Source organism: Pan troglodytes, chromosome 2 (genome assembly GCF_028858775.2).
Source record: "Pan troglodytes isolate AG18354 chromosome 2, NHGRI_mPanTro3-v2.0_pri, whole genome shotgun sequence".
NCBI classification, from domain to species: domain Eukaryota; kingdom Metazoa; phylum Chordata; class Mammalia; order Primates; family Hominidae; genus Pan; species Pan troglodytes.
In genome coordinates, this window is record NC_086015.1 from 117,350,138 (window position 1) to 117,372,801 (window position 22,664).

The 22,664-nt window shown below is 36.2% G+C and overlaps 1 protein-coding gene across 11 annotated transcripts in view; it reads right to left on the reverse strand.

Annotated features, from left to right (window-relative positions):
* CCDC191 (coiled-coil domain containing 191) overlaps positions 1-22,664 on the reverse strand; it is a 91,883-nt gene that overhangs the window by 60,547 nt on the left and 8,672 nt on the right. For 5 of the 11 annotated variants that reach the window (XM_016941686.4, XM_516659.6, XM_009446176.5 and 2 more), the window contains 5 exons: positions 21,859-22,000; positions 17,964-18,107; positions 11,880-12,058; positions 10,192-10,415; positions 6,905-7,058 (listed from right to left, as the gene is read on the reverse strand). In XM_016941686.4, coding sequence (XP_016797175.1) covers positions 6,905-7,058; positions 10,192-10,415; positions 11,880-12,058; positions 17,964-18,107; positions 21,859-22,000 — 843 coding nt within the window. Of the gene's footprint in view, positions 1-6,904; positions 7,059-10,191; positions 10,416-11,879; positions 12,059-12,257; positions 12,370-17,963; positions 18,108-20,931; positions 21,518-21,858; positions 22,001-22,664 lie in introns of those variants that run through there. The other 6 variants (XM_063807018.1, XM_016941687.3, XM_009446178.5 and 3 more) reach the window with 4 other exon arrangements.

The following is a 22,664-nucleotide window of genomic DNA, read 5'->3' on the forward strand; positions in this document are numbered from 1 at the left end:
TTGTGGGGTGGGGGGAGCGAGGAGGGATAGCATTAGGAGATATACCTAATGTTAAATGACGAGTTAATGGGTGCAGCACACCAACATGGCACATATATACATAGGTAACAAACCTGCACGTTGTGCACATGTACCCTAAAACTTAAAGTATAATTTAAAAAAATGAGGATCTTTGTCATGGCAAAATAAATCTCCAGTAGGAAGTGCAGTATTGAATTCTGCAATGGAAAAGCAATACCCCATGACCAATCCTATTCCTGATTTTCGTAATTTTACCCCAAAGAAAAGAGAGGAAATCATGGTAACCTCCAACCCCAACTATATATGCTCATAACTAATAGCATTAGAGAAAATACATTCAGTTCCCAGAACACAGTGCTAAGACCTGAACTTGCTGCTGGGTTCCATGGAAAAGCCTAGAGGCCTAAACTTTGACAACCACTGCCATGTGAAATGCTACCCCGGCTATAGACAAAAAAACTACGTCTGTTATATCCTGGAATACGTGATGCTCATTTTACTTCTATATTAAATTTTTTTCTCCTTCCTCATTTCAACTTACCAAAAAAAAAAAAAAAAAAAAAAACCCAAACCCTATCACTGTTCTAAAAGCAGAAACACAGAATAAACCTTTACCCAACTTCAAAAATTATCAACATTCTGCCAATCTTATTTCATCTCTCCCCCCACCAACTTTTTTTCTGAAGTATTTAAAAATCACAGATACCGCATATTGTATCATGTTATCCATAAATGTGTCAATATGTACCCCTTACATAAGGCCATTTTATAAGTTCTTAATTCTGCTAAAAAGTTTCAGTTGATAATATTGCTGTAATTATCTAATAGTTACATTGTTTCACTCTAGAAATAGAATTTCAAGAAGCAATTCCTTAGTCTCACCAAATAGTAAATGCTTAACCAGTAAAATTCTCTGGGTTCTTTACAGAAGAATGACCACAGTGCAGCCTATCACCTGAACACTCATGAGTTCTCGTGACCTCAAGTCTGGAGAAAAGGCAGACCTACGGCTCCCTATCACCTTCTCTTTGCCTTCTTTCTTCATGTCCCTTAGAGACCTTCTTCCCCATCTCTACCAAAACCCCTGTTACCTGCCCACCCTTCATCCTTGGCCACACACATAAACACAAACTATGCCAAGAACATAGCTTACTTCAGAATATATCAGACAAATGCTTGATTCACCTCCAGGATACTGTGATAGTAAGACAATGACGTGATGTCTTTCATTCCTCACCCACATGGCTCTCAAGATCCTTATAATATTCATCTGAAATGTCTAGTGTTTAGGGGGGAAATATTCTACTCTATACAATTTTAGGGAATGGGCTTCATTTGTGCCAAAGTCTCTTTTTTCAATTTTTAAAAATCAAAATGTAATCAGTACTTTTTTTGAAAGACAAAAAAAAATACATTTAAAAATAGGGACCTTTGTAATAAAAAAGACTTCATGGAACTTTGAAATGCAAAACACTAGCACAATATTTAGGTAAATTGGCCCTCACTGTCCCCTCTGTGAGAATGGGACATCTGGGTTACTTACAGGGTCAGGAAAGAAAGAACATAACAAACAATTTCTTTACCAAAACTGATAACATTTTAGATGGAAAATTCCTACAGAGTTAGCTACATAAAGTAAAATATAATAATGCTTTAAACCCCTCCCAAGACATATACCACACATTGCCCTTGGCAATAAACCTAGAGGGGTTTATTGCCATATGAATCCCAGTAATCTTCGTATGTGTGCTGGCATTTCTCTTTTTCTGTCGTTTTATTTCTAAAGAGGCTTTTCCTTTATTTCCCTCCCCTAACATAAGAAAACATTGCTGAGAGGATGGTTGCTATGTGTCAGCTCAGAAATGGTTTTGCCTCAGTGGTGTGTAGGCAGTCTTGATAAAACTAAGATCTTTGGAAAGGAATCATGGTATATAAATGAGATATTTAACTACAGTTTTCGTCATTCTGTCAGAGAAAAACTCCAGGCTTCTTTTCCATATATAGTATCCCTACATTTCCTTGGTTTAGTTTGAGGTGGACTTTTGGAAGGTGCTGTGCCACAAGCATAACTTTAATGATGATTTCTTTGGATCATTATTATTTTATTCTTTAACAGAAAAATCCAACCAAATAAGCAAACTAAAACCTTCCCCCAAATAATTAAGATGTAGGTTAGTGTCACCCATATTTTATCTTTCTCTTCAGTTTTCACAGGCAGCAAAGATCATAGAGTTTCTAATCTTATTAAGAAAACCAAAATATATTTCAGAACTGGATGAGAATGAAGAAGGCCATTTTCCAAATAGTATAAGAGTTTTATAGTTAATCCTTTGTTGTTTCTGCTAATTAGCAGTGACACATGGATTGCTGAATCTCCCCCAAGAGATTTCACTGTAAGATCAAAGAGAAAATGGGATAGGCTGGAAGTAGAAAGCTTCTACACAAAAAACAAATGTTTTTGACAAGACATGAAATGTGTAGAAAAGATGCATCAATAGTGCTGCATCTGAACTTGTGTTTTGATAAGAGAGCCTGCACTGTTTCTCTCAGTCTCCTATTAAATAATGTGGCCCAAATAAGATGTTAAGAGATACTCTGGGAGGAACAAATAAAATCCAGAATTAGGCCGGGCGTGGTGCTCATGCCTGTAATCCCAATGCTTTGGGAGGCCAAGGTGGGCGGATCACGAGGTCAGGAGATTGAGAACAGCCTGGCCAACATGGTGAAACTCCGTCTCTACTAAAGATACAAAAAATTAGCTGGGCGTGGTGGCGTGTGCCTGTAATCCCAGCTGAGGCAGGAAAATTGCTTGAACCTAGGAGGTGGAGGTTGCAGTGTGCCAAGATTGTGCCATTGCACTCCAGCCTGGGTGACAGGGCAAGACTCTTGTCTCAAAAAAAAAAAAAAAAAAAAAAAAAAAAATTCCAGAATTAAAGCACAAACAATTACAGGAATTAAAGGAACCTAAACTATAGCAACTCCTAAAAACAGATTCTTTAAAGTCTTCCTGCAAATACTCTACACAGCTGTTTCTACAGGGTTTGTACCAGTGAAACATTCTGAGGGTGCTGACAAGAGCTTCCAGTTATCTAGTCACTCCCTGCAAGGCAGCTAGGCATTTTCCTGTTTTCATCCTGTGGTCATACCTAAGCTGCTGAGTATCCAAGTTTCATTACTCAAGGCAGCTTTAGGCTCCTTTAGAGCTGAACGTTAACTGGGACCAAGATAATGAGCCCAGAAGGCTTGCCTATGCCTGTGGCCTTTACTGGAGAACTGTCCTATCTACAACCAAGTCTATGTAAGAGCCCGAGGAGGCTGGTAGATGTATTTTTACCATGTTATCCCCATATACGCTGGGGAAAATCTAGAGATCTACTAACCATATTACAAATGAATAACATAATTACACTGAAAAGGGAGGGGAAGAAAAGAACTCACCTAAGTAACTCTGGAAAACAATATTTTGACTGAATACTATAAAGCTAAAACCAAAAATAACTGTACAATATTTTGCTTTAGTGAATTTATTCCCACTGTGGTATGGGTTATTTTTTTTTTTTATCGAGACGGAGTCTCGCTCTGTCGCCCAGGCTGGAGTGCAGTGGCGTGATCTCGGCTCACTGCAAGCTCCGCCTCCCGGGTTCACGCCATTCTCCTGCCTCAGCCTCCCGAGTAGCTGGGACTACAGGCGCCCGCCACCACGCCTGGCAAATTTTTTGTATTTTTAGTAGAGATGGGGTTTCACCGTGTTAGCCAGGATGGTCTCGATCTCCTGACCTCGTGATCCGCCCGCTTTGGCCTCCCAAAGTGCTGGAATTACAGGCTTTAGCCACCATGCCCGGCCTCTAAAACTATTTTTATAGTGTACTAGGATTACCCTAATAAGTAAATATAATAGAGATATTGAGAGCCAGGTTTCTCAGTGTCAGAGAAAGAAGTTACAAGTGAGCGAGATGGAAAGACTACACTGAAACCTGTGGTGCTGGATTATCCTTGACAATATTATTATAAATTCACAGTTATTTTATATATACTTATATATACATATATATGTAGATTCATAGATACAGAAGTCAGTTACAAATAAGGAAAAGGAGAATAACATGACCCTTGTGTTGCTGAACTCATGGATTTTAATATGTATACAGATAGACATAAATAAATATAATGTGTGTGTATATGTATGTTAGTATACATACATACATACACACATATATCTATGTATATATCTATATATATTTTATATATATTTTAGCTCTGTCTGCTGAGAAGGCCTAGAAAAAAATGACACTCCAGTAGCAGTGAACACACTTAGTGCCTAGATCTTAGTTTCTAAAGACCGTTTTTCCAACAAAAGGAATCAAAGTTCCATGTAGAAGTGGTTGATTCTAGGGTGAGGACAGGTAAAACACAAGATAAGCATAAAGTATCTTGTGGTGCCAACAAAAAAGAAAGTGTCCAAAATAGGATGGAAGCATGTTGAAAGAACAAAGGAGCCAACTTGATAGGTTTCCCAATAGACACGTTGAAACAATCTGAATAAGCAAGTAAACAACAACAATATTAGATTATGACCCATAGAATAAAATAAATATCAATGAGCTCATACTGAATAAAATAAACAATTGCATAAATGAATGAATACATAAATACACATATACATACATATACACATAGATGAAGGAGAAGGGACTGTTTTCCTTCTAGAAGAATTTCAATTAAGTATAGAAGAAATGAGGGAAACGCAAAATCACCATTAGGCAAATACATTAACAATTGTTGCAGGCAAGAGCCATCAATGGATGTTAACCTTAATGGGTGACAGTTTACAGAGAAACAAAATATTTTCATAGCTTCACAGTATCTCCTGAAAGACAAGGAGAAGGAAAAACAGCAACTCTACAATGGAGAAACTCAGCACACACCCTTAACCAAGTGATCAAAGTTAACATCAGTAATTACGTCCTCCTTGTTAGGATATACAGAGAAGGGCACAGTATCATATCTTATAGCATTCTTACCAAAAATGCATAACCTTAAGCAAGGGGGAGAAAACATAAAAAAACCCAAAACGAGAGACAATTCTACAAAATACCTGACCAGTTCTCTTCAGAAATGGCAAGGTCATAAAAGACAAGGAAAGACTAAAGAAATGTCACAGACTGGAGGAGACTAAGGAGATGTAATAAATAAATGCAGTGTGAAATTATGGATTGAGTCCTGGAACAGAGAAAGAACACTAGTGGAAAAACTGGTGATATTCTCATAGGGTCTATGGTTTAGTTAATGGTATTTAATGGCAGTGTACCAATGCTAATTTCCTAGTTTTGATAATTATACTATGCTTATGTAAAATGTTAACATTGGGAAAAGTTGTGTGAAGGTTATTCAGAAACTCTGCACTATTTTTGCAGCTTTTCCATGTCAAATATTTTAAAACTAAGTAATCTGTTTTCGATTGGCCACTAATTTTGTAAAACTGCGTATGTGTCTAACATTCATATTTGGCAGTTCCATCTAAAATATATATGATTGTACAGTGGACTTCAATACAATTTAAGCATTTTTTAGAAAACACACCTTATTTGTCTCTAATTTGTTGGGAAATATATCATGGTATTTTTTCCTTATGTCTTCTCAAGATGACTCCCTGAATACTCGTTTCTCTTCTTATTTTCTCTTTGAAATCTGAACTGTTATTATATAGGAGGAATACTAATTCCATCTGTCTCATGAAGAATGCAGAATCTAAGTCCTTTGCTAACTTTTCTCAAAATGTTAACTGCAAGTCTTACATTTCTCCCTACTACATTTCCTTCTGTTTTCCTGAAGCCAAAACTCTGACCAAATTTTTGTTGGTTAATAACTGAGTAATTACAACCTCTTATCAGTTCAAAATATCACCATCAAATATGTCTATCGTTTTTAAAAAATCACTTTGACTACTTTACTTTTTCCTTCATATCTTTGTTATCCGTATGATATTCAAACTCCTGTTATTGATTTCCAGGACCTTTGTAAGTATATCCCTACATTTACCAAGCTCCCTCAGTATCTTCCTAACATTCTCTTTTCTCTTGCTAAATCCATTCATTCACGTATTTATTCAATTAACTTTCTCTGAATTTCAGCAATGCCTAAGGCCCTGGGGTGGGTGTTGTAGGATATGTAAAATATACATATTTATCTTTTCTCATCTAACCCTCTCATTTACAAATCTGCCCAGTCGGTCCTTTTACCTGAAATGTTATAATCCCGAAATTCATACTTTTATCAATCCCACTTTATTGAAGAAAACTGCTTAAGTAACCTGAAGAGGATATTCACTTTTATATTAAAAATCAGCAAGTAATTTTTACAAAAAGATAAAGTGAAAGAAAGGAAGAAAAGGTAAAATAAAATATAGACCATTAAAAAGAAAAGCACAGGTTTAAGTGTATCATTGCTTTAGGATCAGAGCTACTAAAAGGCAAGTAACCAGTTCTTGTATCTTCTGAATAATCCAGAACACAATGGTCCTTACAACTGTCAAAGTGGAAGCCAAGATTTCAAAAACTGCCAGAGAGCTACCTTAGTTTAAGGTTAATAATAGTTAAATGCTATTCTGAAGAGGTAATCTAGGAAGAAGTCGACAATTTACCCCCCTCACCCCAGTAATTTCCCAGGATCCCACCAGAGTATACAAAGAATAGCCTCAGAACAGGGGATTTGTGTACTGCCCTGCATACCAGGTCAGCTGGGCACAAAGAACAAATGGCGTGGGCAGTTTTGGTATTTGTGATGAGGTTCAACTGGACTTAGTTTTTATTTTATCCCATCTCTGATGGAGCTCTTTGTCATTTATACTACAGAATGCTGAGTAAAGAGACATTGCAATTCCCACCTGTTGATTTTCTTTGAAAGTTTGGATTAATACTTCTTTCAATTTCCTTTTTCTTTCCTTCGCCATTTTTTCCTCATCTGGAAGAATGTGAGTACTTTGAAACATGACTTTTTCTGAACTATTTTGAGAATTCTCTTCTTGCCTTTTCTTCTCTCTATTAATAACAATTTAAAAATACATGTATATTTACAATAGATTTAAAAATGAGCAATTACAACCTACTGTAGCAGAATAACCACTGAATTCTCCTTCGGAATACACATATTTTTAGATCTGGCTCTAAAACTACATAGTAGGGTAATTTTTTTGGAGACTTATTTTATTCCTTTATAAAATACAGATTAAATGAAATAAAATTGTTATAAAGTACTTTGAAAAGTAGAAAGTCTTATAGATACTTTAGTATTTTTATTGAGTTGAACACTGAGCCATACTTTGATCAAAATTTGAGAGTTAACAACTACAAGATAGTCTCTAATATAGACATAAATTATCTCCCATAGAATGAGAAAAAAAGGATTCTCAAGAAAGGAATGAGATTCTTACTAAAAGGCCTCTTATAAGGTTACTAGAAAGAGGAATAACAAAAGAATCAGGTGTTACTGAATAAGGTCTAGAATAATTTTAAAATAGCTGAAAAGAGAAAAAACTAGAACTTAAAAAGGAAAAGGACTTTAGGCAAGTAACCAGAATTATTTTAGTAACTTTGTTGCTCATCTTTCTGAGCATCCTCTTTTTTGCCCACCTATCTATTCTTCCTCATCCAGGCCATCCCTCTTTCGCTCACCAATTCAAACAAGCTCATAGCTATGGCCTTCCTACTGTAGTGCATTTAACTGCACAGGTATATGTATGTGTATAAAGTATATATTATTAATGATGTGGTAAACATAGCACCTAGTCAGGAATCAGAACCCATGAGCTCTGGCCACATACCAGCTAGTCACCTGATCTGTCTTGAACTTTTAGTTCACAGTTGTGGAAACTAAAATGGAGAAAGATGCCAGAGTACCCTAACCCTTCTCTCATTCATTCTCATATATGTTACAGAGGGTACACAGTGTTATGTTGTACTACTGGTGATGTTAACCTTCATCACTTGGTTAAGGTGGCTTCTCCAGTATAGAGTTATTATTTTTCCCTTTGAAATTAATAAGCATCTTGAAAGAGATAACTTTAAAACTAGGCAATGAGGCAGATTTAAGATAGCTTACAAATAGGTTCAAAAGGCCTATCAACAATAAAAATGTTATTGACTTTTTCCAAACTATGAATGCCATAACAATGTTATAGTACATGGTTATAGACAGGTGATAGTGATTGTCAAAGAAATACAGTTCTAATACCATGAAACTGATTTTTTTAAATAACATTAGAATATATATCTGTTTTAAAAGAAATATATGCTCATTGTGAAAAACTGGAGAAGTATAAAAGCCATCCATATTTCTTTTTTTTTTTTTTTTTTCTGTTTGCGATGGAGTCTCACTCACTCTGTCACTCAGGCTGGAGTGCAATGGCATGATCTCGGCTCACTGCAACCTCTGCCTCCCGGGTTCAGGCGATTCTCCTGCCTCAGCCTCCCGAGTAGCTAGGGTTACAGGTGTGTGCCACCACGCCCATAAAAGCCATCCATATTTCTACCCAGAAAAAAAGTCAGTCCTGTTTCATTGTACAGCCATGACTTAGCAATTTCTCCAATATTTACGAAAGTCTGTTATTATAAATAATGTTGTTTAAATTATCTTTCTGCACAAATCTTTGTCTGGATTTCTGATAATTTTCTTAGGGCAGTTTTCCTAAGGCTGTAATTCCTAGGTCAAGGGATAATACTATTTTACGGCTCTTGTTGTTTACTGCCAAATTGCTTTCTGGAAAGTTTAAATCAGTTCATCCACCCAGAAGTAGAACATATTACCTATCTCACTGTAACCATGGATAAGATCTTAACTTTTAAAATAAATGACTGGTCAGTGAACATTTGTTGAGTGCCCACTGTGAGCAGAGCATCCTACTACCATTAAATGTTACTTGTTTTCACAATTTATTTTAGGTCAACCTAGTTTTTCCTGGGCTTGGGAGCAATATGAAAAGCAAGGCTGACCTTAGAAAGAACTCACTAAAACACCAGTGATTGCTTTCTGAAAGGAATGGCATCTGGAGGAAGCCTCAGCCTGGCACTTGAAGAAGTAAAGCACATGTCCACTGCTGAGCTGTTTTAAACTGGGTAGAATAAGAGCAATCAAGAGCACAGGGGGGAAAGCTGTGTAGGCTGATGGGGGTGGAAGGGATTATCTAATAGGTCTTTGTGGCCTCTCAGTTTGAGTAGTCAGACACTTCAGTCATGTTGTTCCAAGGCTTTTGCAGTTCCTGCATCAGTGCTGTTTCTCAGAATAAATACATTAGTTATTTCACTTATGAAGCTCATTTTCTGCATGAGGATGGATAATAGTACTACATCCTGTGAGGACTATTTTCATCTTCCTCTTATGTCAGATATTCTTTTTCTTTATCAGTGGTAGTAAGGCAGTGGTGACTTTCTGTATGTTTATCAGAAAATAAGACACACAATTCACAACAGGATAAGACACAATTACTGAATATGTTCAACCTTAAAAATATTATCTAACCAAAGAAATGCAAACTAATCAATATAATACCTATTAAAAGTATAAAAATATTGAAAATGATGATACTCCCCAAGGCTGAGAAGAGTATGATAAACTGGCCTGCTGCTGATGATACAGTAAACAAGTATCATCAGCAAAACAACCCATTTTGAAAGCAATTTGGCAATGTTTCAAGAGTCAGAAAAAGACCTGTGTCATTTAACTCAGAAATTATGCTAAGAATTTATTCTAAGAATATAATACAAAAGAGTGAAAAAACTCTATGCTTAAAGATGCTCATTGCAATCTTACAATGGTGAAAAATCCAAAATAGCTGAAACGTTCACCAGTATGGGGAGGTGGTCATTACATAAATTATGGTATAGGAACTCAATGGAGTAATATACACACCCCAGGACTCCAGGCAATGTGTTAATTACAACAAGCAGAATTACAAATTAAATGTACTTTATGGTTATACAATTAAGTATGGAAAGGGACCACGTCAGGAGGAACATGGAAATATGAAATTAGTTAATTTGTTAAGATGGTGGAATAGTGAGTGATTTCTCTTCTATATTTTGTTATTGAATGTTTGTGCACTTCAAAAACTTCAGAGCATTTCTAAAATGACTGCTTAAACAGAGAAACCCCACAGTGCTTATCACACTGGCTTACATTTTCCATGCTTCTTTCACAGTGCGTCTCCTCTCAATTATCTCCCTCCGCAGCTTCACCATCTCCCTTTGAATCTCCTCTTCCTCTTTCTTGGCCTCCAGAGCCTTCCTTTTCTTCTCTTCTTGCACCAGACACTGAGCCTCCAAGAAGGCCGATTTTTTCAGGGTCTTTTCTATTCTCTGGTACTCCAGTTCTTTCTCACGTCTTAAGCGATTTTCTTTTACCTTAAAGCAAATATAATAAAGATGAAGTGTGGCCTTTCAAGTAGAAGGGGATATGAAAAGCCTTACAATACATTTTGAAGTTCAGAATACAACCAGTTTGAAATATGCTGGCCCAGAACTCCACTGTTTATTGGTAGGAAAGGAGGAATTCATCTGTTTACTGGGTAAAGACCAATATAACATTTTAGATGAAGTCAGATGAAGATGACTCAAATAATCTGGGAATGATCTACATCACAGAAAAGCTGAGAATCTAATGAGTCAGACCCCAAGTTCTGGATTCTCATTTAGGAATGATTTCTCACTTGTAAGATTGTCTAAGGTGTACATTACTGCTTTGATTATACTTAGGTCATGTCTGCATTCTAATTTAAGAAAGAACAGAACTTTTTTGGAAGCCACACTGTGAATGATAGAACAGTGATTTATTGTCTTTAGGAACACCACAACCCTTTATTCATTTCTACTATTATTATGTAAATATAGCAGTGATTCTGGATCATATTTGGAAATCAAAAACATGAAAAAGCACATTCATTTTTTTCAAACCTATTAATCCTTTAGAGGGCTTGAGTAGCTATGAGAAAGGAAAGGTCCTTTCCTTCCTGCTTCACCTAACTTTACCCTTATCTTACTCTCTAGTTGTGATAAGTCTTCTGATAAGACAGAAATGACTATATAGCTTATTGAACGTTCTCTCCTCCCTTCTGTCATAAATCCAAACTAGAATCATACTTCTACTCATTTCTCTAACATCCCCAGTGCTGATTACATATACCTTCATTGAATAATTTAAAGCAGTTATTTTCAAATTCGGCAATCAGAAATTTAGTGTTATACAAAGATGGCACACACATGTACAGATATTAATTCCGGTTCAGTCTTAGTTCTGGATTCCCTGGCACTCCTTTACAAAGTGTTGAGACACCAGTCTTTTTTGCAAGAACCTACTATTCCCTTTGGAGAAAAGAAAGTTCTCACATGCTTTTCTAATTCAAAACAGCTGAACTTGATTCAATTCAGATCTGTCTTCCATTTTAAATTATAATAAAAAAATGAGTGAATTTCAGTTGTCTGGAAAAGAATTATCTTGTAACATTCTCAAGAATATTAATAATATTAATGTTACAATTTGAAAACCAAACTCAAGCACACACAATCTACGTGTTTATAATAGGAAGTACCACATTCAAACTAATAAGGTTTATGTCAATACTCTTGGTCAAAATCAATTATTCTTTTTTTTTTTTTTTTGGCTATTTCTTAAATAAATTGTTTCCTACCCTCAGTTTATGAGAATTATTTTTCTTCTGAAGTTCTTATATTTTATTTTTATTCTCCCTAACCAAACCACAGATGGCACCCTTTTTCATAATAAAGCCTATGTCTTTATTTAAGCTTATTAAATGTGTTACACAAAGACTGCTTCCTGTTATCCATTTTAATTTTGTTTTTCCCTCCCACCTGCTTATGTCTCATCTCCATGGTAAGACGAGGATCCTTCTGCTGCTTCTTGTCTTGGTTTTCCTTCCTTCCAAGATCTTCCATCATTGCAGAATCTACCACATTTTTATGGAGCAGATGGTCTATAAATTTTTGAACGGTGGTACTTTCCTCTTCTTCCTCCAAATAGCCACATAAATCTGGGGGAAACAGAACAACAAAAAAGGGAAATTTTTAAAAAAATTAATTTTAGTATTATATTCATATTTACATAAAGAATCCTAGTACAATAAAAATACAAAGCTGCGAGTGTTCAATAAATAGTAACTGATAATGGCAACTGATTGAGTATAGCCCTCAGCAATTACCTTTAACTAAGAATAAAAAAGCTCCACTTACCAAGAATTGCCCTCACCCAAGTCACTAAAGAGTCCTTCACTGCCAAATCTAAAAGATTTCAATCTAAACAACCTTGAGAACTTCAATCTAAACAATCTTGAGAGCTCTACTGCTTTAAAAAGAAAGAAAGAAAGAAAAAAGCTTTATTGTGGTATAATTGACATATAATAAACTGCAAATATTTAAAGTTTACGATAAATTTCGACATATGCATATGCTAGTAAAACCATCACCACAGTCAAGATAATGAACATATCCATCAGCCCCAAAAGGGTCCTCATGCTGATTTGTAAACTCTTCCTTTCACTCCTCCCCTTGCCCTCCACTGTGCTCCAAGTAAGCACAGACCTGCTGCCACTATATATTAGTTTTCATTTTCCAGAATTTTATGTAAATCATACACTTATATACACTGTATTTTTTCTGACCTAGCTTCTTTCACTCAGCACAATTATTTTGAGATTCATTCATGTTGTGTGTATCAATAGTTTATCACTTTCTGTTGCTGAGCAGTATTCCACCATATGAATACACCACAAATTGTTTATTCATTCATTTGTTGATAGATGTTTGAATTGTTTCCAGGTTTTGGCTATTGCAAATAAAGGTGTTATGAACATCTGTGTACAGTCATCCCTCCGTATCTCTGGGGGATTGGTTCCAGGACCTCCCGAGAATACCAAAATCCAAAGATGTTCAAAAATCCGTGATATCAAATGGTGTTGCCTTTGCATATAAACTATATCCATCCTTATACTCTAGATCATCTCTAGATTACTTATGATACCCAATACAATGTAAATGCTATGTTAATACTTGTTATATGTATTGTTTGGGGAATAATGACAAGAAAAAAGCTGTACATGTACAGTACAGATGGAATTATTTTTTCCCAAATATTTTTCATCCATGGTTGGTTGAGTCCAGAAATGCAGAACCCACAAAACATAGGCTTTCTTTTCTGTTGGGAAAATGTGTAGGAGTGGAACGATTGGATCATATTATAGCTAAATGCTTACCTTTTCAAGAAACTATCAAACCGTTGTCCAAAGTGGTTACACAACTTTACACTCCCACCAGCAGTGTAGAAGTATTCCAATTTCTCCACATCCTTACTAATACTCAGTATGGTCAGTCTTTCAAATTTAAGCCATTTTAAGATATGTAGAGGTAACTCATTGTAGTTTTAATTTTCACTTTTCTAATGACTAATGTTACTGAACATCTTCCTTGATTATGTTTTGTAGTTGTTCCAAAGATAGTGGGGTAATGAAGTCTCTAACTACAGTCATGTGTCAAATAACAACATTTCCATCAACAATGGACTGCGTATATGAAGGTGGCCCCATAAGATTATAACGGAGCTGAAAAACTATTGCCTAGTGATGTTGTAGTCATCATAATGTCAGAGCACAATGCATTACTCATGTGTTTGTGGTGATGCTGGTATAAACAAAACAACTACACTAACAGTCGTATAAAAGTATAGCACGTGTACCACATTTTCTTTATCCAGTTTATCACTGATAGGCACTTGGGTTGATTCCATGTCTTTGCTATTGTGAAGAGTGTGTGCTGCAATGAACATGCACCTGCATGTATCTTTATAATAGAATGATTTCTATTCCTTTGGGTATATACCCAGTAATGGTATTGCTGGGCCAAATGGTATTTCTGCTTCTAGATCTTTGAGGAATACTATGCAGCCATAAAAAGGAATGAGATCATGTCCTTTGCAGAGACATGGATGGAGCTGGAAGCCATTATCCTCAGCAAACTAATGCAGGAACAGAAAACCAAACACTGCATGTTCTCACTTAAAAGTGGGAGCTGAATGATGAGAACACATGGACACGTTGGGAAGAACAACACACACTGAGGCCTGTCATGGGTGGCAGTGGGAGGAAGAGCATCAGGAGAATAGGATGCTGGGCTTAATACCTAGGTGATGGGTTGATCTGTGCAGCAAACCACCATGGCACATGTCTACCTATGTAACAAACCGGTACATCCTGTACATGTACCCTGGACTTAAAATAAAAGTTAAAATAAAATAAAGCACCCTCAAAAAATCTTAAGAATACTATGCAAAAAAAAGTATAGCACATACAATTATATACAATACATAATACTTGATAATGATAATAACAACTATGTTACTGGTTTATGTATATACTATACTTTTATCATTATCTTAGAGTCTATTCCTACTTATTAGAAAAAAAATTGGGCTGGGCACAGTGGCTCACACCTGTAATCCCACCACTCTGAGAGGCCGAAATGGGAGGATTGCTTGAGCCCAGGAGTTCGAGACCAGCCTGAGAAGCAAAGCAAGACCCTGTTTCTTTTAAAAGAGGAAAAAAAATTAGCTGGGTGTGGTGGCACACACCTGTAGTTTCAGCTACTAGGGAGGCTGAGGCTGGAGGATTTCTTGAACCCAGGAGTTCAAGGCTGCAGTGAGCTATGATCACCACTGCACAACAGAGGGAGATCCTGCCTTAAAACAAAACAAAACAAAAAAGGTTAACTGTAAAATAGCCCCAGGCAGGTCTTTTGGGCGTATCCAGATGAGGGTAATATTATCACAGGAGATGACAGCTACATGCTTGTTATTGCCCCTGAAGACCTTCTAGTGAGACAAGATGTGGAGAAGATAGTGATATTGATGATCCTGGTTCTGTGTAGGCCTAGGCTAATGTGTGTGTTTGTGTCTTAGTTTTTTAACAAGAAAAAAAAATTAAAATTTCAGAAATAGAAAAAAGTATATAGAATATAAAAAATTTTTGAGTGTTTGTTTTGACCTAAGTGTTACAAAAGAGTCAAAATGTTAGAAAAAATTCAAAATTTATAAAGTAAAAAAGTTGTAGTAAGTTAAGGTCAATTTATTATTGAAGAAAGAAAAATATGTTTTTATAAATTCAGTGTACCCTAAGTATACAGTGTTTTAAGTCTACAGTAGCATATTTTAATATCCTAGGGCTTCACATTTACTCACAACTCACTCACTGACTAACCCAGAGCAGCTTCCTGCCCTGCAAACTCCATTTATGGTATACCCTGTACAGGTGTCCCATTTTTTACCTTTTATATACTGCATATTTACTGTACCTTTTTTTGACTGGATATATTTAGACACCCAAATACTTACCATTGTGTTCCATTGCCTGTAGTATTAAGTAGCATGCAGTACAGGTTTGTGGCCTAGGAGCAATAGCTTATCTCACATAGCTTAGGTGTGTAGTAGGCTCTACCATCCAGGTTTGTGTAAGTACACTCTATAATGTTCACACAATGACAAAATCACCTAATGATGCATTTTGCAGGACTTATCCTCTTCATTAAGCAACACATGATTGTATTATTGTTGAATTCTATTTCTGTCTTCAATTTTGTCAATTTTTGCTTCATCTACCTTGGGAATCTTTTGTCAGGTGTATATATATTTATAGTTGTTATGTTTTTCTGATGGATTGACTCTTTTATCGTTAGAAAATGCACTTTTTGTTTCTAGTAACAATTTTTTCTTTAAAAGTCTATTTTTGGGAAAATTAAAAATCAAAGAAAAAAATAAAAATAAAAAGCCTTATTTTTATATTAACATAGTAACTGTAGCTCTCTTTTGCTTACTATTTGCATGGTATATCTTTTTCCATCCTTTTCCTTTCAACCTATTTGTACTTTAAATTGAACATATGTCTCTTGTAGATAGCATATGTATTTTTAATCCATTCTGCCAATCTCTGCATTTGGACTGGAGTGTTTAATTAAATGCATTTATATTTAATGTAATTCCTGATAAAGCTTACACTTATCATTTTGGTATTTGTTTTCTACATGTCTTATGTAAATGGCCTTTATCAAGTTGAAGAATTTCTCTTGCATTACTAGTTTGCTGAGAAGTATCTTTCAGGAATGTATGTTAGATTTTGTTAAGTGCTTTTTCTGTGTCTATTGAGATAATATGTTAATTAACATTTTTGGTAAATATCCTTTTTAATGGTTACATAAATATTTGTTCAATATTTCAATTAAAAAAAAAAAACTCTACCAGCATACGATGATTGAGGCCTGGCATGACACTAGATGATATCGACCAATCTAAGTAAAGGGATATAATTATATCTATTAGTACTATATCAAAAGAAGTAATAGTTTCATTAGATTCCATATATTTGCTGCAGAACAAATATGAAGTACTGAAGTACCACACTTTAATAATGACATTAATAAACTAGAAAATGTCCGGAAGGCAGCAACGAGGATGATAAGACCTAGAAACCATGTGGTATAAAAAAATTATTGAGAGTACTGGTGCTATTTAATCTGGAAACATAGAACTATATGAGTGGTCAAATATGGTAACAACTCCTACAAAAAATAAAACGTTCTTGAGAGAGAACATGTTATTTTAGTTGTACCATAGGGTAAAACGTTACTGAAGACAAAATCTTAATTCTCCTAACTAACGGAAACTTCTATGAGGATTAGAGCCTCACAGCAGTTGAATGGGCTCTACCCAAAGTGTAGGCTCCCAATCCCGGAAGGTGTTCAGGCAGAGGATACATCACTACAAGTTAGGGACACTGTAGAAAATCTCTATCTGGGTTGGCGAGGAGGGTAGATCAGACTACCTAGTCTTGAAAGATTCTTCTAATTTTACAAGCTGATAGTTTTGTGATCCTCAAGCTGGGGATTTTGCAGAGTCCTAAACAAGGAGAATGATGTCAGGTGAATTCACTAAGGGTATCTGAGTCATGTATGGGGAGCTGCCCCACTGTTACTATGACTATCCCTATGCTCAGGGAAAAAATACTCAGACCTTTGAGTGTATTAGATAAATCCTTACACGTCAGCCATCTAACTTGTCTGACGCTGGCTCTGTGCACAGTAGTGGTTTTTCTCTCCTCTGGAAAAAAAAACTAGAAAAGTAATAACCTCCCTTATAAGTAATAAATTGTCTGACACTGGCTCTGTGCACAGTAGTGGTTTTTCTCTCCTCTGGAAAAAAAAAAACTAGAAAAGTAATAACCTCCCTTATAAGTAATAACTAACAGATAAATAAGAAGCATTTTATAAATATAAAAATGACATATGAGTACTTAAATGTAGTCTGCATCAAACAGTCCAATGATATATGAGGAAGAGGCACTCTGAAACAGCATTAATTGCTATTCTAATCATAAGCAGAATTATAAATACAGTTGGCCCTCCCTATCTGCAGATGCCACATTCTTGGATTCAACCAACTGCAGTTCAAAAATATTTGAAAAAAATTAAAAATAACAATACAACAATAAAAAATAAACATTTTAAAATACAGTATAACAACTATTTACATAGAATTTATACTGTATTAGGTATTCTAAGTGGTCTAGAGATGATTTAAAGTATGCGAGAGGATACGCACAAGACTAGAGCATCTGAGGAGTTTGGTATCTGTGGGGGCCAGGGGGTCCTGGAACTAATTCCTCACAGTTAGTTAGGGATAACTGTAATAGAATATTTTAATTTTTAAAACACCATGAATTTACTGAAGATATAGCATAAGAAATTTACATTTAACCATGATAAATTAAAACCAATAATAAAAACTAAAAAAAACACAGAAAAGTTAAATATGTATCATTTGTTATTCAAAACAATTAAAAGACTTCTTAGACACATTCATTAGATGTTAAAACTTAGAACAATCAGGTAAGTTCTTACCATCAAACTTGTCATATTTCAAATGGCCATTGGCTTCCGGCATAATAGTGACACTTGACACAGTGTTTTTAGCATCACCTTCTTCCTCACTTGCTAATTCTTGCTTAAGTTTGGTGTCTAACCAGTCATTGACCAGCTCCTGAGCTACAATAAAACAAAAACATGTTAAGTATTTCAGTTACTTGAGAGATTTTCTTTATTCACTGTTTTCATTTATTCAATAAATATTAATTGAGTACCTATCGTGTCAAGTACTGTTCTAGATACTGGAATACAACAGTGAACAAAACTGAAAAAATAAGCCCTAGCATCATGAAACTTACATTCCAATTGGGGAAGACAGACAATAAGTAAATAAGAGAAAAGGCAGGGACAGGAAGACATGGAAGATGGGTGTTGTAGCTTTAAATTGGGAGGTAAAAGAAAGCTTCACTGAGAAAAAGATATTTGAGCAAAGAAGGGAAGAAAGATAGAGAAGTGAGGATCTATAAGGTAATATTATTCTCTGCAGAGGGAAAGCAAATGCAGAGGTCCTGTGTAGGAGTATCTACAGTGTTGGAAAAACAGCAAGGAGGCCAGTGTGGTCAGAGAGAAGTGAGGAGGAGACAGCAGGAGATGAGGTTGGAGGGGTAATGTGCAGATCAGGTTTAGGGGAGTGTTTAGGGCAATGATTATCAACCAGGTGCAATCTTGCCCCCCAGTGGACTTATGCCAATGTCTAGAGCCATTTTGTGTTGTCATAACTGGGGAAGCAATACTACTGTCTAGTAGGTAGAGGCCAGGGATGCTGCTAAACATTTGCAATTCACAGGACAGCCCCCACAAAAATTCTCTAGCCCAAAATGTCAATAGTCCTGAGGCTGAAATTCCCTTGCTTAGACGCTTGACACAATTCTAGCTACTTTGGCTTTTACTCTGAGTGCAATGGGAAGCCACAGGAGAGATGTGAGCACAGAGGTGATATATTTTAAGAGAATCACTTTGACCATTAAGTTAAAATGAACTATAGGGGACAAGCACGGAGGTAGGGAACACCAATTGGGAAACAAGTATAATAATCCAAAAGAGAGGTGATGGTGGCCTGGATCTGGGAGTGGAGGTATTAACAATGGTCAGATTATAGAAGAGAATGTTTTGAGGTGGAGTTGACATGACTTGCTAATGGACTGGATATAGGACATGAGAGAAAGAAATCTATGAGGTTTTTGGCTTAAGCAACTGCAAGGATGGTGATGCCATTTACTGAGATGGGGAAGGCCAAGGATAGCAGCAGGCTTGAGGAGGAAGATTAGGAGTTCGGTCCCAGACATGTTAGGTTTGAGATGTTTAGGAGACATCCAAATAGGGATGTCAAATATGGTATTGGCTACAATACTCTGGATTTCAGGGGAGAGGTCCAAGCTGAAGAAATAAATGTGGAAGTTTTCAGCACGCAGACTGTATTTAAAATCATAGAAGTGGATGAAATTACCAAAGGAGGAAGATAGACACAGAAGAGGTTCAAGGACTGAGTGCTGAGGAACTCCAGGATTTAGGGGTTGAAGAGAGAAGGTGGAACTAGGAAAGCTGACTAGGCCATTGAGGTAGGAGGAAAATCAAAGAGTGTGATATCCTGAAAGCTAACCTCCATTTGGATTTCTTTCTTAATGCTATTAAGAAAATTTCCTGAAATTATTTAGGTATGGGGAAAGCTATGCTTTAGCATAGCTTTCATCATTGTTATCACTATCAAACAGCTCTTTTGTCTATTTTCTCATTACCTTCATCATTATGATGATCATTATTGCATAGTTAGTTCTTAGGGAATGGGGTGTTTACATTAAATGATGCCAAGAGGCATTTAATACAGATAAAAGAGGAAAAAATAAATCAGAGTAATATAAACGAAGTGTTAAAAGCATACTAGCAACAAATGCCATTGGCTTTCAGGGGAAGGTAGAGAAAGGGATAAGATATTTACTGAGTAGCGCTTGCATATAATAATTCAAACATTTATGTGTATAATAATTTATATGCAAAATAATTCACACCTACTAAATAACATGTATTGGTAAATGGAGATTTACTGTGAAGTGCCCCCCAAAAACAAATAAAACTTCCCTTGGAGGGGTTAAACTGTAGAAATACCTTGTGTTAGACCACATGAGAAGTATACAAACTACCTTAAAGCACAGATTTTCAAAGTATGTTCCTCAGAACACTACTTTTGTAGAATATTAGTATAGTTTATGAGAGGAGAAAAAAAATGATATAAACCTTTGAAAACCATGTTCTATCCATTGGTGTTCTATCCATACACCAAACCATGTTCCTAATGTGAATCACTAGTTTCTCAGGATAATATACAGATTTCAGGATAAAAAGGGGTTCATGGTATAGGCAGCATGGGAAATGAGGCAAGTAAACATTTCTTTTTAACTGCAGGACTTCTCAAAACCCTTAACAGGCTAAAGTATATTGGGTATCTCTACTGGCAGGGTGGGAGGTGGGGTGGGCAAGATCAGCCAAGCCAATTTCAGAATCACTCTCCTTTCTCTAGCTTCAGTACTATCAACCACTCTAAACCACTCACCGTTACTGCTCACCCAGACCACCGCCAACAGCCTCCCACTGGTTGCCCTTTTCTCTCTTTTTCTCCCCTATAATCCATTCTTCCTATATTTAATTTATTATTTGTTTATTTGTTTATTTATTGAGATGGAGTCTCGCTCTGTCACCCAGGCTGGAGTGCAGTGGCAAGATCTTGGCACACTGCAACCTCTGCCTTCCGAATTCAAGTGATTCTCCTGCTTCAGCCTCCCAAGTAGCTGGGATTACAGGCACCCACCACCACGGCCTGCTAAATCCTTCATATATTTTATAAACTGTCATATTACTCCTCTGCTTAAAACCCTTCAATTCTATCCTGTCATACTCAGAGTAAAATCTAAATTCTTTCCCCAGGCTTGGAAAGCCCTATGTGACATACCTTCTCCTCACTCCCGCCAGCTTCTCTCTGTGGGGAAGCTCCAGCCACACGGGTCTTCCTGCAGCACACCATGCCTGTCTGTACTTCATGCTCCCTTTCCATCTGCCTGGATGCTTCCCCCATCACATTGTTCAGCTGACTCCTTGCTCCTTGCTGACTCAGGTCTGAACTTGAAGGACTTATTACTACTGGATCATTGTAAAATTTTCTTTATTCCCGCAGGAAATGTATATTTCATGAAAGCAAGGGCTTTGTCTCTCTTCTTCATAACCAGTACTTCCAGTGCCTACAACTGTACCTAGCACAGAGTATATGTGTGTTGAATAAATGAAGAAATAAATGGAATAACTGGAGACATGAGTCATCCAAATGGAAGTTGGCTTGTAGAACATCACACTCTTGACTTTCCATCTACCACAGTGGCCTCCCTTTCTCAGTCTCCTTTGTTGGTCCTTCCTGATTCCTTCTATACCTAAATGGTAGAGTTCCCCAGGGCATCAGTAACGAAAATACCAAATTCCAGAAGAGTAAATGCTTCTGGGACATAGGAAGGTTAGACTGTTTTTAGGGTCTCTTTATCAGGAATAAAACTGATTTATAGACTACAGTCAAATCATCTGTATAATATCTGATCAAATTAACATGCTACCATCTTTGTCACAGGACTAATATCTTACAGCATTCACCAATTAGCTGTTGTATCAAACTACCTCTGGATGTGGTTCTAATTTGGGAAACAAAATGAGGCTTAAGTATATCCTTACTTGTAATATTGGAGTTAATTCCAGAGTAAAATAGTTTCAGGGGAGTAGAAAGAAAGGGAAATTAAGAACAAGAGTAAGAAAACTTCCATTCTGTACTTTGAAATGCATCATAGGTTATGCTTTAAGAATTGTTAACATCGCAGCAGAAAATGCATTCTCTTACCTTCTGCATAGATTTCATCATGATCCTCTATTTGCTCAGATGTTTTCAAATCTGTGATTTGGCCCCAGGGACTTCTAGGTAAATCTGAATTTCTAGTAAAAAATGCATTTGACACTGCAAACTCTGAGGCTTTCTCCACTCTCTTCAATATAACAGAAAAAAAAATCCATAAAGATGACAACAAATTTGTTCAGTTAGAGAATTTCTCTCCTACTCAAGAAACTGATTTTCTACCACCTACTAAGATTCGTTCATTTTTCCATTTTTGGAGAAACTCTTGAGGTTTAAACATCTACCCCCAAATATTCTGGGGGGTTTCATATATAATATTAAATTAATTGCAGTATTTTACCAAGTTCTAACAGATGTTCACAATTTTGATATTTGAATAAAAGTTATTAAGATTTAGATAACTTGTGTTTTGGGCATTAGTGATAGGATCCTGAGACATGGATATTTTACTTTAAATAAAAAATATTATATTTTATTAGTTTTCATGCCCTTAGGACTTGCATATGAATATGAACCAGAGGTAGAGTAACCACACTTCAGCAAATTAGTACTCCTGAAGGAAACCTCCCATCTCATATTAGGCAATCATATATTAGGTTCAATAAAATTGGGATAAACAGAATCACTGAACTGTAGCCATCTAGAATGTTTTAACTCAACAGCAAGAGTCTAGTAAAAACATGACCAAATTTGCAGGATTGGGGGAAGAAACAGCAGAAGTGGACAAACTGCCTTAGTGTTTTTATTTACCTGCACAGAATAAAAACGCTTATATTAGGCTGGGTGCAGTGGCT